General features: G+C 45.8%; 1 protein-coding gene across 2 annotated transcripts in view; it reads left to right on the top strand.

The window, feature by feature from the left end:
- Positions 1 to 13,554, top strand: part of SNTB1 (syntrophin beta 1) — a 122,037-nt gene that overhangs the window by 103,656 nt on the left and 4,827 nt on the right. For both annotated transcript variants that reach the window (XR_010304777.1, XM_064154219.1), the window contains exons 4-5: positions 4,646 to 4,785; positions 11,891 to 12,087. Coding sequence is in view for 1 of the 2 variants with exons in the window: in XM_064154219.1 (XP_064010289.1) it covers positions 4,646 to 4,785; positions 11,891 to 12,087 (337 nt within the window). In the remaining variant the exon portion in view is untranslated. The remainder of the gene's footprint in view (positions 1 to 4,645; positions 4,786 to 11,890; positions 12,088 to 13,554) is intronic.

The following is a 13,554-nucleotide window of genomic DNA, read 5'->3' as shown; positions in this document are numbered from 1 at the left end:
AGCAGCATGTTTTTTGCTTTTGCTTTGTAATTTGCTGTTGTAGTAGGTACGACACTTGCTTGGTCTGGATTAATTTCCCATGCTGACTTGTTCTTGAATGTGCCCTGTAGGCTAATTGTGTATCACAGCCTCTCTTCTTTCCTTGTGAAATTTACTATTAACATTTATGGGACAGGGAGTTTTCCTTGACCCCTTCCAGAAGTGCCAACTGACTGCTGAACAGCGCAGCATCAGCTGTTAAAGCCTGATTCAAACCTCCACAAAATCAGGAGACAGTGATGCAGTTCAAGGCTTTGAAGGAAAGGCAGCATCTTTTATTACATCAGCTGTTAGAGTTGGGGGGGGGGGAAGCCAGACAAGCTTTCAGGCACACAAATCCTTCTTCAGGTCTGAAATAGCAACAGCAGTGCTTATGCCAGCATTCCTTAGCAGTGAGACAGCTACGGTCCCAGCAAGGTTTAAAAAGTACCTATGAAAGCGTGTGTGTTTGCACAGCCTCTCTTACTGGGGAGGGCTTCTTAGAAGAATGCAGGCAAATATCATCCCCCACACCATCCTCTTCCCAGCATACCCCTTAGTAGAAGAGATAGTACAGGATCTACAGGGTTTGGGTGTTGCCTGCCCCTGCCCCAAATTCACCAGACTAGACTTGGTTAGCTGGAAGTTAAAGAAGTTGTTTACAGCTTAGCACAATTTACAAGCTAAAAGTAATACAGAAATACAGAACTCCTTCCTGAGCAACCAGACTGCCCAAGAAGACTCCCAACCAGCCCCCTCCTTCCTTCCACATTTTCCACCCTCTCTCTTATCTCAGGATCCTCCTTACATGCAGGGTGAGCTGGAAAAGGTCAGCAAGAGGTGTTAAAAAGGAAATGGTTAGTTGGGTTACACAGATTCAGGTGGAGAGGTTAATACAGCAAGCAGGCAAGCCACAGACTGCCCTTATCTTTGCTTGTGTCCTTGTTTTTGTATGTCCCAGCAGAACAAATGGGTAATACAGACATCACCATTATTTTCCTTTCACAGCCAATAATCTAATTTCTCTCATTAAAATACTCCAATTAGCCTCAAACCAGCACATGCAGAAAAATTGCCTTATGACTCACCCACATCCCAAGCACAAATCCAGGCTGGACAGTGACTGGCTGGAGCCCTGAGGAGAGGGACTTGGGGGTGCTGGTGGACGAGAAGCTCAACATGAGCCAGCAGTGTGCACTTGCAGCCCAGAGGCCAACCAGAGCCTGGGCTGCATCAGAAGTGTGGCCAGCAGGGCGAGGGAGGTGATTCTCCCCCTCTACTCTGCTCTGCTGAGACCCCACCTGGAGTACTGCATCCAGTTCTGGAGCCCTTATTATAAGAGGGATGTGGAGATGCTGGAGCATGTCCAGAGAAGGGCCAGGAGGATGCTCAGAGGGCTGGAGCAGCTCTGCTGTGAGGACAGACTGAAAGAGTTGGGGCTGTTCAGTCTGCAGAAGAGGAGGCTCCCAGGTGACCTTCTTGTGGCCTTTCAGTATCTGAAGGGGGCCTGCAAAAAAGCTGGGGAGGGACTTTTTAGGCTGTCAAGGAGTGACAGGACTGTGGGGAGTGGAGCAAAGCTGGAGGTGGGGAGATTCAGAGTGGCCGAGATGAGGAAGTTGTTGAGCATGAGAGTGGTGAGAGCCTGGAGGGAGGTGGTTGAGGCCCCATGCCTGGAGGTGTTTAAGGCCAGGCTGGCTGAGGCTGTGGCCAGCCTGGTCTAGGGTAGGGTGTCCCTGCCCATGGCAGGGGGGTTGGAACTGGATAATCCTTGTGGTCCCTTCCAACCCTGACCAATTCTATGATTCTGTGATCATCTCTGTAGTTGTCCTGCCATTGGGAGTGACTGAGACAAAGCCTCAAAGTGGGCAGGCAGCAACTGCAGAATCCACAGTGTTTATTCTGTCTCCCGAGGTTTATGGCTGTCCAGGAAATAATTGTGGCAGCAGCTGGCAAAATGAATTTAATTGCCTTTCTTGTGGCTCCTTTACAGGGAACAGTGCTTCCCAAACTTTCTGGAGTTGCAGCTGGTTGACCAACTACCTAATAACAAAGCTTGTGACTGAAAATGCTGCATGAGCAGGATGGTTCTGCAGAAGAGTTTTAAGAACCTTCCTGTAATCTTGCTTATGGTTGCAGAATAGAAAGCTGAGAAGTAACAGCCTAGTGCACTGCCTGCTTCCTCCTCTGGGTTATGGATCTCACCATCTTGCTTTTTCTTCCTGTGACAGATGTTGTGTTTAGCTTCCTTTTTTGGTCTTTGAAAAGTATGTTCCAAAATACTCCCAGCTAAAGAACACAGGCAGGTGCTCACAAAGTAAATGTTAACATTCACTGGGACATTTATTTCTGTATTGCCATGGTAGGAGCTGAGGTCTTAACTGTGGTTAATAACTGTGATACTAAGAAGCTGAGGATGCTTTTTGCTCGTGTGCATATCTCCATGGTACGTGGGCCATGAGAAATCTGGATTTTGTTTTCTGGAGTGAATTAATAAGTGTGTTAATGATGTGGCTTCTCTTGAAAAGGAAAGGCTGCATCTCAAGTAACTGTCAGCACAAGAAAACTGTAAATAAGTACTGAAACTGCTGAAGAAATTGAAAGGATGAATTTAAGTCAATTAACACACATGAACAACCGATGAGCAAATAATGCTGCACACAACAATGTTATTATTGGAAGAGCTTAATTCAGAAGGAAAACTTTAAACTTATGCCAGGCACAAATCCTAGTTTAAGATCTCCTTTGAGCATTTTTCTGGTGCAAAGCTACCTTACAACGTCTTTATAGTCCTTAAAAGTTCAGATATTTGTGGACCTCTGTCTTCCTATCAAATATGAATGTTTCCAATGTAGTTCTCAGTCTGAATCCATCAGGCACATCATACTTTAGGATCTGAATCTCTCTTTTTGGCTGTGCCACTCCTTCCTAACCTGGCCAGTATTTGATCCTTTTTTATGTGGCACAGGTGGCCATGGCAAATAGAATCATAGAATGGTTTAAGTTGGAAGTTACCTCAAAGATAATCCAGTTCCAACCCCCCACCATAGGCAGGGACATCTCCCACTAGAACAGGTCACTCAAGGCCTCATCCAACCTGGCCTTGAACACCTCCAGAGAGAGACTATCCACAACCTCCCTGGGCAACCTGTGCCTCATCACTCTCACTGGAAAGAACTTCTTCCTAACATCTAGTTTGAATCTCACCTCTGCCAGTTTAAACCCCTTACTCCTCGTCCTGTCATTACAAGACCTTGTAAATAGTCCCTCCCCAGCCTTTCTTTAGGCCCCCTTCAGATATTGGAAGGCCACTCCGAGGTCTCCTTGAAGCCTTTTCTTTTCCAGGCTGCAGAGCCCCAAGTCTCACAGCCTGTCCTCGTAGCAGAGCTGCTCCAGCCCTCTGATCTTCTTCGTGACCTCTTCTGGACTCACTCCAACAGTTCCATGTCCTTCTTGTGCTGGGGTCTGCAGAACAGTACATAGTACTCCAGGTAGGGTCTCACAAGAGCAGAGTAAAAGGGCAGGCATCAACCAACAAAACAGCATAGACAACTGCTCCTCTTCTGCAGAGAAGGTTTTAATGGAGGAGTCATCTAGACAAACACATTCTCTGGCCAATCTCAGAATTTCTTTCATTCCCTTTAGTACAGAGCCAGGGTGCCTGGGCTTGAAAACATGGCTGTGAGTGTTACAGCATCATCAGGTTTCTTTGTCTTTGTGTGCCCCAAATGAAAAATTACAAACATGTCTGTAAATGACAAGGGTTTCATTTTCACTCGAAACTAAGACCCTTTCATATCCCCATCTATTTCAAGACACTTCTATGCTACCAGAGTAGAATAAGTGAAAATCAAGATGCATGCTTATTTTCCGTAACAATAGCCATGTAGCTGTGTGGACTAACACATGTCTAACCTGCAAAGTATGGTTCCACATCTGAATTCTGCAGCAGCCAAAGGTTCTAATGCTGCAGCCTTTAGACATCTTCTATAGATGGGTTTGCAGTGTAGATGCAGATCCATCAGTGAGTTAGTGCTTCAGATCTGTTCCTTGTTTAGGTTAGATCTCTTTACACCAATGTACTTGTAAAATTGGAAGAACAGTATGAAGCAGTGAAAATGAGAACTGCTAAGGAAGAAAGCATCTGCCCCCTAACTACTAATTTTTTACTACCTGATACTCTTCAGTAGTGACCACACTGCAGCCTTTCTAACTTGTGAAAGTAGAAACTGCAGCAGCAGTGTCCAGCACTCAGGTTAATGTGCCAGCTGCACAAGAATGCTGCACGTTATAGATATACATTTAAGGTCCTTTCATGCATACCACAGCTAAATAACAGCCAGCTCTCTGTGTTCTTCCACTACTGCATTTATGGGGCAGCTTGTAGTAGAGCAAGGCTACAAGGAAGGCTGGAAATGGAACTGCTAATGACAGCAGCAGATGTCACTGCACTTTTACACCATTTCTGCTGCAGATGGTTATGAATTCAGGTGGGACACACCAGAAAGGCAAAGAAATAAAACTCTCTTCTGTTTATTATCTTGTCCAGGATTTCACATCTTCCTGTCATCAAACTTTGCACAATGGTAGCTTTGTCACTTGGTGTTTCACTGAAACTGCTCTTTTTCAGGTGCCAGGAGACAATGAGAAGCACTGGAAGCCAGTGTTAGTGGTCTTGACGGAGAAAGACCTCCTAATGTACGAGAGCATGCCGCGGATGAAGGAAGCCTGGTTCAGCCCTCTGCACACCTACCCCCTGCTAGCCACCAGGTACCTGTGATTTTTTTGTTATGGCCACTTTAAGAGGGTAGAAATGGCTAAGGCAGCTGGGAGCAGGTATAGCTGGTGCATAGCTATCTATCATACTTGAAATGTCATTGTTTAAATTGAGCAGCAGATTCTTCAGTGGACCAATGTGCTTAGCTTATCTCCTCTCTTCTCTCCGTTTCAAGTTCTGGCTGGGGCTGGTGACCAGATGCATACCATTCGGCCCAGATCCAGAGGCAGGAGTGCTGAAAAAGCCAAGAGCTCAGTCTCCTGAGATTCCTATCTCAGTATGCAGACCTGAGGGATTGGCAGAAACTCAGGGTTCTAATGCTTCTCCAGGCAGGAGAAAGTGAAATTGTTGCTCTGATTTGGATTTTCTGGTGTGGCAGTTCTGCACCACCAGTTTGGGGCTTTTGAACAATCACATGTTGGGGACACTTTCAGTGTGGCTTCTATTATTCCTGCTTTTTTAGCTTACAATGGTGAGCTTGGAAGACACATTCTTGAATCTAGTTTGAAAATAACCATCTACATTATTTTGAAGGTCTCCATCAATACTAATTAAGAGAGAGCTTTCCTGTGGTTGTATATAACAGTGGAAACTGTGCTTCTTGATGTGAATCTTAATCACGCCTCTCTGCCAGTATGGTCAAAGGGCTGGAGAGAGAGCTGCTGTTCCGTTGTTTTGGCCTTTCTACAGGCCTCTATTATACCATTTTCAATGAGTTCTTGTTCAGAAAGGCTGGTTGCACATGGCCAAAAGCAGTGAGTCTCTTACTGCACTCTCATTAGTTCATTTTTGTTCCCGGTCTCTTAGTTCTCTCCCCAGATGAACTGAGGTTTTGCTGCTGAGTCATTACATTTATAAAAAAAGAATTAAAATCAAACTCAGTGAACTACACTGATGGTTCTTTTGTCCCAGTCTGCTGAGCTGTGGTGGAGCTTTCAGACTCCTGGGAGGGTAGCTTCTGAAACGTCCTTTGTTGCCATAATGTGCGGGGAAAGCCTCGAGCTTTGCAGCTTGCAGCCTGCTGCGTGGTGAGTCACCAAATGTTGATAATTCCAGGTGATAATTCCCAATCAAAACTGGGTAACCTGTTGGAGCTGGAGACTGCATCCACATCTGTCACTGAGTCTTAGCGTTTCTGAAGCAAGAACAGCTCAGCAGAAGGTGACACAGTCACAGAACAAGAGGACACAGTCTCAAGCTGCATCAGGGGAGGTTTAGGCAGGATGTTAGGAAGTTTTCTGCAGGAAGAGTGACTGGCCATGGAATGGGCTGCCCAGGGAGGTGGTGGAGTCCCCATCCCTGGCAGTGTTCAAAAAGAGACTGGTTGTGGCCATTGGAATGGGCTGCCCAGGGAGGTGGTGGACTCCCCATCCCTGGCAGTGTTTAAAAAGAGACTGGTTGTGGCACTTGGTGCTATGATTTAGTTGATTAGATCATGTTGGGTGATAGGTTGGTCCTGATGATCTCAAAGGGTCTTTTCCAACCTGATTGATTCTCTGATTCTGTGGCATTTTCCCTCCCTGCTGTTCAGGGTATCACTTGTACATAGACCCAAGTCGATCTCCTTAAAGTGGCCAGAGATTCTGTGGTGTGCCCTGCCCCTTCCTGCACACATCATCATGTGTCAAGACAGCTCTTAGGTGGGTGTCACCAGCTGCTGTCATCAGTGACCACCAGTTTACCAGATGGGACGGTCTGAAGTCCTCATCCTGGAGGCTGTATCTGGTACTTCATTAGCTTGTGTCAGAAGTTCAGGCTTGGCAGCAGACTGGCTTTTCTCAGGTGGGGATGTTTACCTCTCTGATGGGATTTCCATGTGAGCCTTGAGGCTAGAGGGGCATGAGAAGTTGCTCAGCATGGCTATCAGTCTGCCAAAGGTTTTTTACAAACCAGGGCAATAGCCTGTAAGAAAGATGGGATGCAGGTCAGGAAAGATAAGTGTGAAGAAATTCAGTGCTGGTGGAAAATGGGTGACAAAGTAGTCGCTGCTCCAAGAAGCATCTGAGCAGTGCAGTGAAATTGCTTAAAGCTACAGGTTGTGTTTTTGGGGTGGGGAAGAAGCCTCAGGTGATACATCACCATCCTGTGAGGCATTGCACTTTCAAATACCAGTTAACTGTGGAAGGTCTAGGAAAAAATCAATGCAAATGTGAGACCTAACAAACACTCTCAGTGAGGGAATACTCCAGAAACCATAGCTGGTTACCACACAAGTCCATGGAAAACATGTTGATAGTTTTCAAGTATGAAAATGAGACACAAGTAGGGGCAGGGGCATCTTCTGTTTCAGGTCCCTCCTGGATGCAACAGGACATAGTTTGCATCATTTGTAGCAGGAGGGGCTGGGGGTGGATGTGAGGAAGAACTTGGTGTGTAGGTGGGGTTCTGGAGTAGATTCTCTAGGAAAGGTGTGTAGGTGGGGTTCTGGAGTAGATTATCTAGGAAAGGTGTGTAGGTGAAGTTTGAGGAGTAGATTCTCTAGGAAAGGTGTGTAGCTGAGGTTCAGGAGTAGATTATCTAGGAAAGGTGTGTAGGTGAGGTTCAGGAGTAGATTCTCTAGGAAAGGTGTGTAGGTGAGGTTCTGGAGTAGATTAGGAAAGGTGTGTAGGTGAGGTTCAGGAGTAGATTCTCTAGGAAAGGTGTGTAGGTGAGGTTCTGGAGTAGATTCTCTAGGAAAGGTGTGTAGGTGAGGTTCTGGAGTAGATTCTCTAGGAAAGGTGTGTAGGTGAGGTTCTGGAGTAGATTCTCTAGGAAAGGTGTGTAGGTGAGGTTCTGGAGTAGATTCTCTAGGAAAGGTGTACAGTCCTCAACACTGGTGACTTGGAAGGAGCAGTGACACTGTGACTCTTGGGAGTGCATCAGCACAGCTAGCCCTGCTTTGAGAAGGGGGATGCACTGGGTGTCCTATAAAGAACCATTCCAGCCCTTTGTGATTTCTTACTGAGTATATTTCACACTCAGGGTAAAAGACAGCAGGTAGACAGAAGCTGAGGTTCAGAATGGAGTCAAAACCTGATGAATACATGAATTCCCAAGGTGAGCAGGTTGGGGACAGATTCCCCAAATCGTTAAACCTACTGTTGGGGATTATTTTGATTAAAACCCTGCAGGATCCTGCTTTTATGATCTGTCACACTGAGTACAGTTAGACCAAAAGAGTACACAGGGCTGGCTGTTGGTGTTGACTGCTGTGTTCTTGCTCAGTCAGTGCTTACCCTTGCTCGTGACAGATTTTTTTCATCCCCTCTGTGCATTGATCAGTGCAATTTGGAACTTTTCACCTGGAAAGTTTGCAGACCACGTTATAATCTTGGCTGCTCCTATCTTTCAGATTTTTATGAGTCCTTGGAAAAACATTTTTGCTTAGCTAATGCATATTTGAAAAGCTGCTGAAACTGGAAAACTTCAGTGCCAGATACTGTACAGAGTCATGCTTAATCTACCCAAGACATAATGAGCAGAGAAAATTGGAACATGGTAGAAGGGTTGCAATCTCCTTACGCTATTTTAACAGCAGATTTTCAGCGTGCCCTTTCTGTTTGTTGATAAGTTCACCTCCAACCTAGGGATGTTATTAAAACATATAAATATTTTCCAGTCAGTCTTTCCCAGCTTTCTGCAGGATTGTATGGAATATAAGTAATAGCCCAAATGAAACAGAGATGGGGAGATTAAAGTTTGCACCAGGAGACACAGCAGCTGCTGGCTTATAGCCCTGACTCCAAGGACCTTTTTGTCATAATCTCTGTTTCAGTGTTTCCTTGTGCCTGAATAACAGTGCCTCCCTCTAGCATGGGAATGGGGCTTAAGTAATTGCATCTTAAATGTTTGCAATCAAATTGCATTATCTATTGTAGCCAGATAGGAAATGAAAGGAAAAAAGCACAACAGCAGCCCATGTTGGACACTGATTAAAGATCAGGTAAGGAGCTTTTGTGTAAAGCTGAGGTCTGTAATCAGAAAGTATTAAAGCAGTTTGATAGTTAATGCAATGGCAAGTTGGGGAGGGAGTGTAGGCAGCAGTTAGTCTCCTGTGTGAGTGGGTAGAGGGGCAGGCAGAGAGCACTAGGGTCCCTCAGCACTCCAGGGAAGCTGTGCAGGTTCTCTGCTCATGTGCCCAGGGCAGTGAAGGTCCATGCAGAGTTCATATGAATGAAGGCTTGTGCATAGGTTTTGAAAGAGTACAGCTGCTCCAGAACAGCTTTCCAGTGCTAGATCAGGATAAGAAAGGTCAGATGGTAGCAGCTTTCTGTTGGGCGGGACTACAGGACTCTTGATGACATTTGTATCATGGCCTCTTAGATAAAAAATGAGCAGCTCAAGACTTGCTTTGAATGTCAGCACTGGTTTCACTGTAGATTTTGCTGGTTTGGTAAATGATTGGAACACTTTTCATAGCATTAGGATGAGAAGCGTGTCCTGGTGTGTCTCACCCAGCACCAGCACTTCATCTTGGACCATACCTAACTTGATGTCATGCTTGCAAAGCATAATGCTAAAAAGGTCCCAAGACATAGAGAGACAAGGAAGAAATGAGAGAAGGTAAGAAGTACCTCTCTGGCTCTCGGGAGCAAGCTACAAGTTGCCGTTGCCTACTGTGTGTGCACTGTGCAAACAGACCTGGAAGTGACCAACCTTCTCCTGCCCTCTTGTGGCTCTGGCTGATCTGGGGAAAGTGCTTGGGCTCTCCATGCTCAGACAGCTCAGAAACCTCCACGGACCCTAGAAACCTCTGGACATTGCCAGAGCTGACCCTAGGATGCCTTTTTGGCTCTGGGGTACAGCGTGCAACATGCACGCAGCCGCTGCTGTGCTGGAGCGATGGGACATAGGGGTGAGAGGAAGCTTTCTGTGATATTTTTAAGCCTAATTTTTGGCTTTTGAGGTATTTTTGTGGTCTTTAGGATAAAATATCTTTTGTTTAAATGGAACAGGTCACTTTAATAAAGCTTGGGCATTCTTTGCCCTGTACCCAAATGCATAGAGAAATACCATCAGATGTTTCCCTGTTATTTCTCTAGTTCATGTTTGGCTGCATGGTTTTGCAAAGCAGGATCTGGAGTTTTATGGTGGAAAAGGATTTTTTTCAATAATGAGACTGAATTTTTAACAATGAGGGGGTAATGTGAATGGCAAAACAGGCAAGGAACAATATTGATGAGGGATGTGTCCACATACCTTAGTTTGAAACAATACATCTTCGTTCTATCCATATGTTGAAAAACCTGCAGTGGATATAGCGTGAAGATGTAGGGGAGTGAGGGAGTGGCTGACAAGCAATGTGCTGAGGAGCAGGAATGGTCCAGGGTACAACTGGAATAGTTACATTTTAAATGACAAACTTGATATGGTTTTCCATGCTGCATTCCCACAGTCACCCTTGCTAGCAGAAGGCAGCATGGGAGTGGTGGCTGTGCCTGCACCTGCGTGACTGGCTGGGGGCAGGCAACAACAAAAGTCACCAGAGGTTTCAGTTCCAGGTCTTTTACCTGAATTATCAAGGTGTAGCTTTTCCTCAAAGTTTGCAATTCCTAATGTCAGATTGATTTAATTGAGGTGCAGATGAGAGTGAACTAAAGCATTTTGGACTATTTCTGTGCTGCTGACTCTCCAAATGCAAAGTCTGCAAGCAGTGGTATTAGAAGGCCTTGAGTATCACAACTGAGCAGAGTGTTAACACATCACTTCTAGACATGAAAAAAACATTTGGAGAGGGTAGTCGTGCATCTTTGGATGAGGCTTCCCACCCCAGACACATGGCACCTCCAACCTGGATCTCTCCTCCTGGGACCATGAAATTAAGACAGGTGATCAAAATCCAAAGAAAGTTCCATGAACCTGAGCCTGAGCAAGTCTTGCAAATTTTCTAGCTGGATATGAAAGATGGGCACCTCTCTTCAGCACAGTTTGCATCCCAAATGTCAGCATTGACTGCCAGGGAATTAAGGGGAATTTCAAATGCCCTATGGCTAGTGTTCCCATAACTGAAAAGCTCAGTTTTGCTCTCTCTTTCCTTTCTGTTTTTCCCCATGAAAACCTCTCTCTAGGATGGCACACTTCTGCAGGGTCAGCTAACAGGCAACTCTTCTTCCAGGTGTACAACAATAACTTCAGGCTGGATAATTAATATCATCTGATGTTTTGTCCTTCAGCACAAGTGTTCTTCTACCATGCTATATACTCTGTAGTCGTATTTGCAGGCTTATGGAAGGGGAAACAAGACACTAGACAGAAATGAGCTGTTCAGAAGAATTTCAGTTGTGACTTCCTCTGAGGGCTAATCTCTGGATCTCAAAGAGTGTTGAGCTCCTGCAGATTTTTCTTAGCTGAATTAGTGTCACATCTCTGAATGAATTCTGTATTCACTGTCCACACTTCTGCAGGGGGAAAAAAACCTGACACAACCCAAAAGGGCAGCATTAAATAACAATGAAGTATTATGAGGTGTTGATTATCTGACTCAGAAATATTCCCTGCAATCACAGTTTGTCCAGATGAACAAATCTTTTGTGGTCAGAGGAGATCAGGAAAGAAAAAAGTTAATTGCAGGAAAATGTGAGAGAACTTCAAACAGGTGAAACATCTTGCATTTTATAGGGTCTTTATGTGAAAAGTATGCACAAGACAATACTTTGGCATCTGTGTAGTTTAGAGAGCTTCTTGCTTTATCCAACAGCTCTCGGTGTTGAGCTTCCCTGCAGCTGTCTAAGCTTTATGGCAGATGCCACTTGACAGTAAAAGCTGGATTCAGCTGCCTCACCTGAGTGACCACTTGTACATATGGACCAAACCCCGTCCAAGGGGGTTGGTGATTTCTCTCAGTTCCTCATTCAAAAAGGTGTTTTGTACACTTCATTAGGAAATGTTGGGGTGTCCTCATCATCACCTGCATGTTCAGGTGTTTTGTATTCACTGCCTTGGCCCTTCACTTTTCCTTGGTGGAATTGTAGGCTCAAATATAGAGGAGATGCCAGTGCTTGTGCTCTGAACCACATGTTTAGGAATGTATGGAGCAGAGCTGTGCTCAGGAGGGGATTTTGGTGCAGTGTACTGTGTCAGCATTGTAACCCACTGACCTGTTCTGAAATCCAATTGCAGGCTGGTCCATTCTGGCCCAGGAAAAGGCTCACCGCAGTCGGGGATGGATTTGTCTTTTGCCACCCGTACCGGTACAAGGCAAGGGATTGAAACCCATCTGTTCAGGACAGAGACTAGCCGAGACCTCTCGCTGTGGACGAGGAACATAGTGCAGGGCTGCCACAATTCTGCGGAGCTCATCACAGAAATCACCACTTGTGAGTAACGCCTGCGGCACCGCGATGCCACACCTCCTGCTGACACTCAGGGGTAGCTCAGCTTCCTTCTCCTAGTGGTGATTCGTTTGAAAAAGCATGCAGAGCTAGGGTTCTGTGTGGTTAAAATCATGTCCCCTTGCTTTCTGAGTCTGGCCCAGCTGCTGTGATGCTTATGACCAGTAACTGTCACTATTCTTCTCGCTTTCTGGTCTTGTTTTTGGCATGTGAGTTGATTGGCTGTGTTTTTTTGTAGACACAAAACACTGTCTTCTGCCAATCTGTAGTCAGCCATACAGCACCATGTGTCACAGAGGGGTGATTGCCAGAGGTTTGTCCAGTACCTTGCAGAAAAGGGCATTTTTCTGACATTTGGGAGGCTCCTGAGCCTGGCAGGAGCTTCTCCTGCAGAGCGGGAGGCAGAGTAGGACTGGCACTTTCAAAAGCAGGAAACAGTCATTTATTCACCCAGCTCTGCACACTTGAGAAGAGTAAAAAGTACAAACCCATTCACATTTTGATGGCTCCTCATTTCCCTCCCTGAACATCAGGTTATCACTTCCCAGCACTTTTGTACGTGCTCTGGAATTGCTCTGGAGTGATGCCCTCTTTGGCCAGGTTGCTGTGGCTTGTGGTGGCTCTGGGGCTTTGAGGCTGTGCCTTTCTCTTGAGTGCCCCCAGAATATGGGAGTCCTGTCCCCACTAGCCCCACAGGTGAAAGGGCTGTTCAAGTTGGACATTACATCCAGATTGTTGCCTAAAAATGTGAGAGCAACAAGCAAAGCACAAATTGCCTGCATGAAAAAGGGCAGCACTGAGTTTGTGAAGCCCTCAGGTACAGCCATGTGCTGCTGACCATGAGGATGCCTGCTTGTAGGCTGCCAGAGCCCATGCTTTGCAAAGAGCTCAGGATGCTTTGTGAAGGCCTCTGATGTGGAAACAAACCAGGCTGTTCCATGGGAACCACCTCCAGGCCCTGTCCCTCTCCTCAGTCCAGTGACATGGGTGCCTTTGTTTCCAAAGGCAAGAGAACATGAGCCCCTTCTATGCAGTGCTTTCATCCCAGTGCCCCAACCAGGAGAGTTGGCCATAGGGAAGTCTGGGATATGAACACCTAAAGTATTCCCTTTTTAATTTGGATGATGGCCTGTGTTTCTGAGCTGAGTGGAAGGCGCAGCTAACTACTAGATACAATTGCATGGGCTCCTTTTCAATTACCACGGCACTAATGAGGACTCAGGAGGGTCTTCATCTTTGTCAGAATACTTAAGGGAAACCCTCTACAGCTTCTCATTTTCTTGTGTGTTGTGCTCTGGGTTGATTTTGGCTATGTCTGCCAGACAGAAGAAGAAGAGTAGCTGTGACTTTGCTGTCAAGCTGTGGAAGGAGGCAATGCCAGCCTGAGCTTTCTTAAACTTCAGAAGATTGTTTTTGTGTCAGATGTACACTGCAACATGAAGGATGCAGCAA

Source organism: Pogoniulus pusillus, chromosome 14 (assembly GCF_015220805.1).
Source record: "Pogoniulus pusillus isolate bPogPus1 chromosome 14, bPogPus1.pri, whole genome shotgun sequence".
In the NCBI taxonomy this organism is placed as follows: Eukaryota; Metazoa; Chordata; class Aves; order Piciformes; family Lybiidae; genus Pogoniulus; species Pogoniulus pusillus.
Note: the sequence above shows the minus strand (reverse complement) of the source record. Positions and strands in the feature narration are given on the sequence as shown.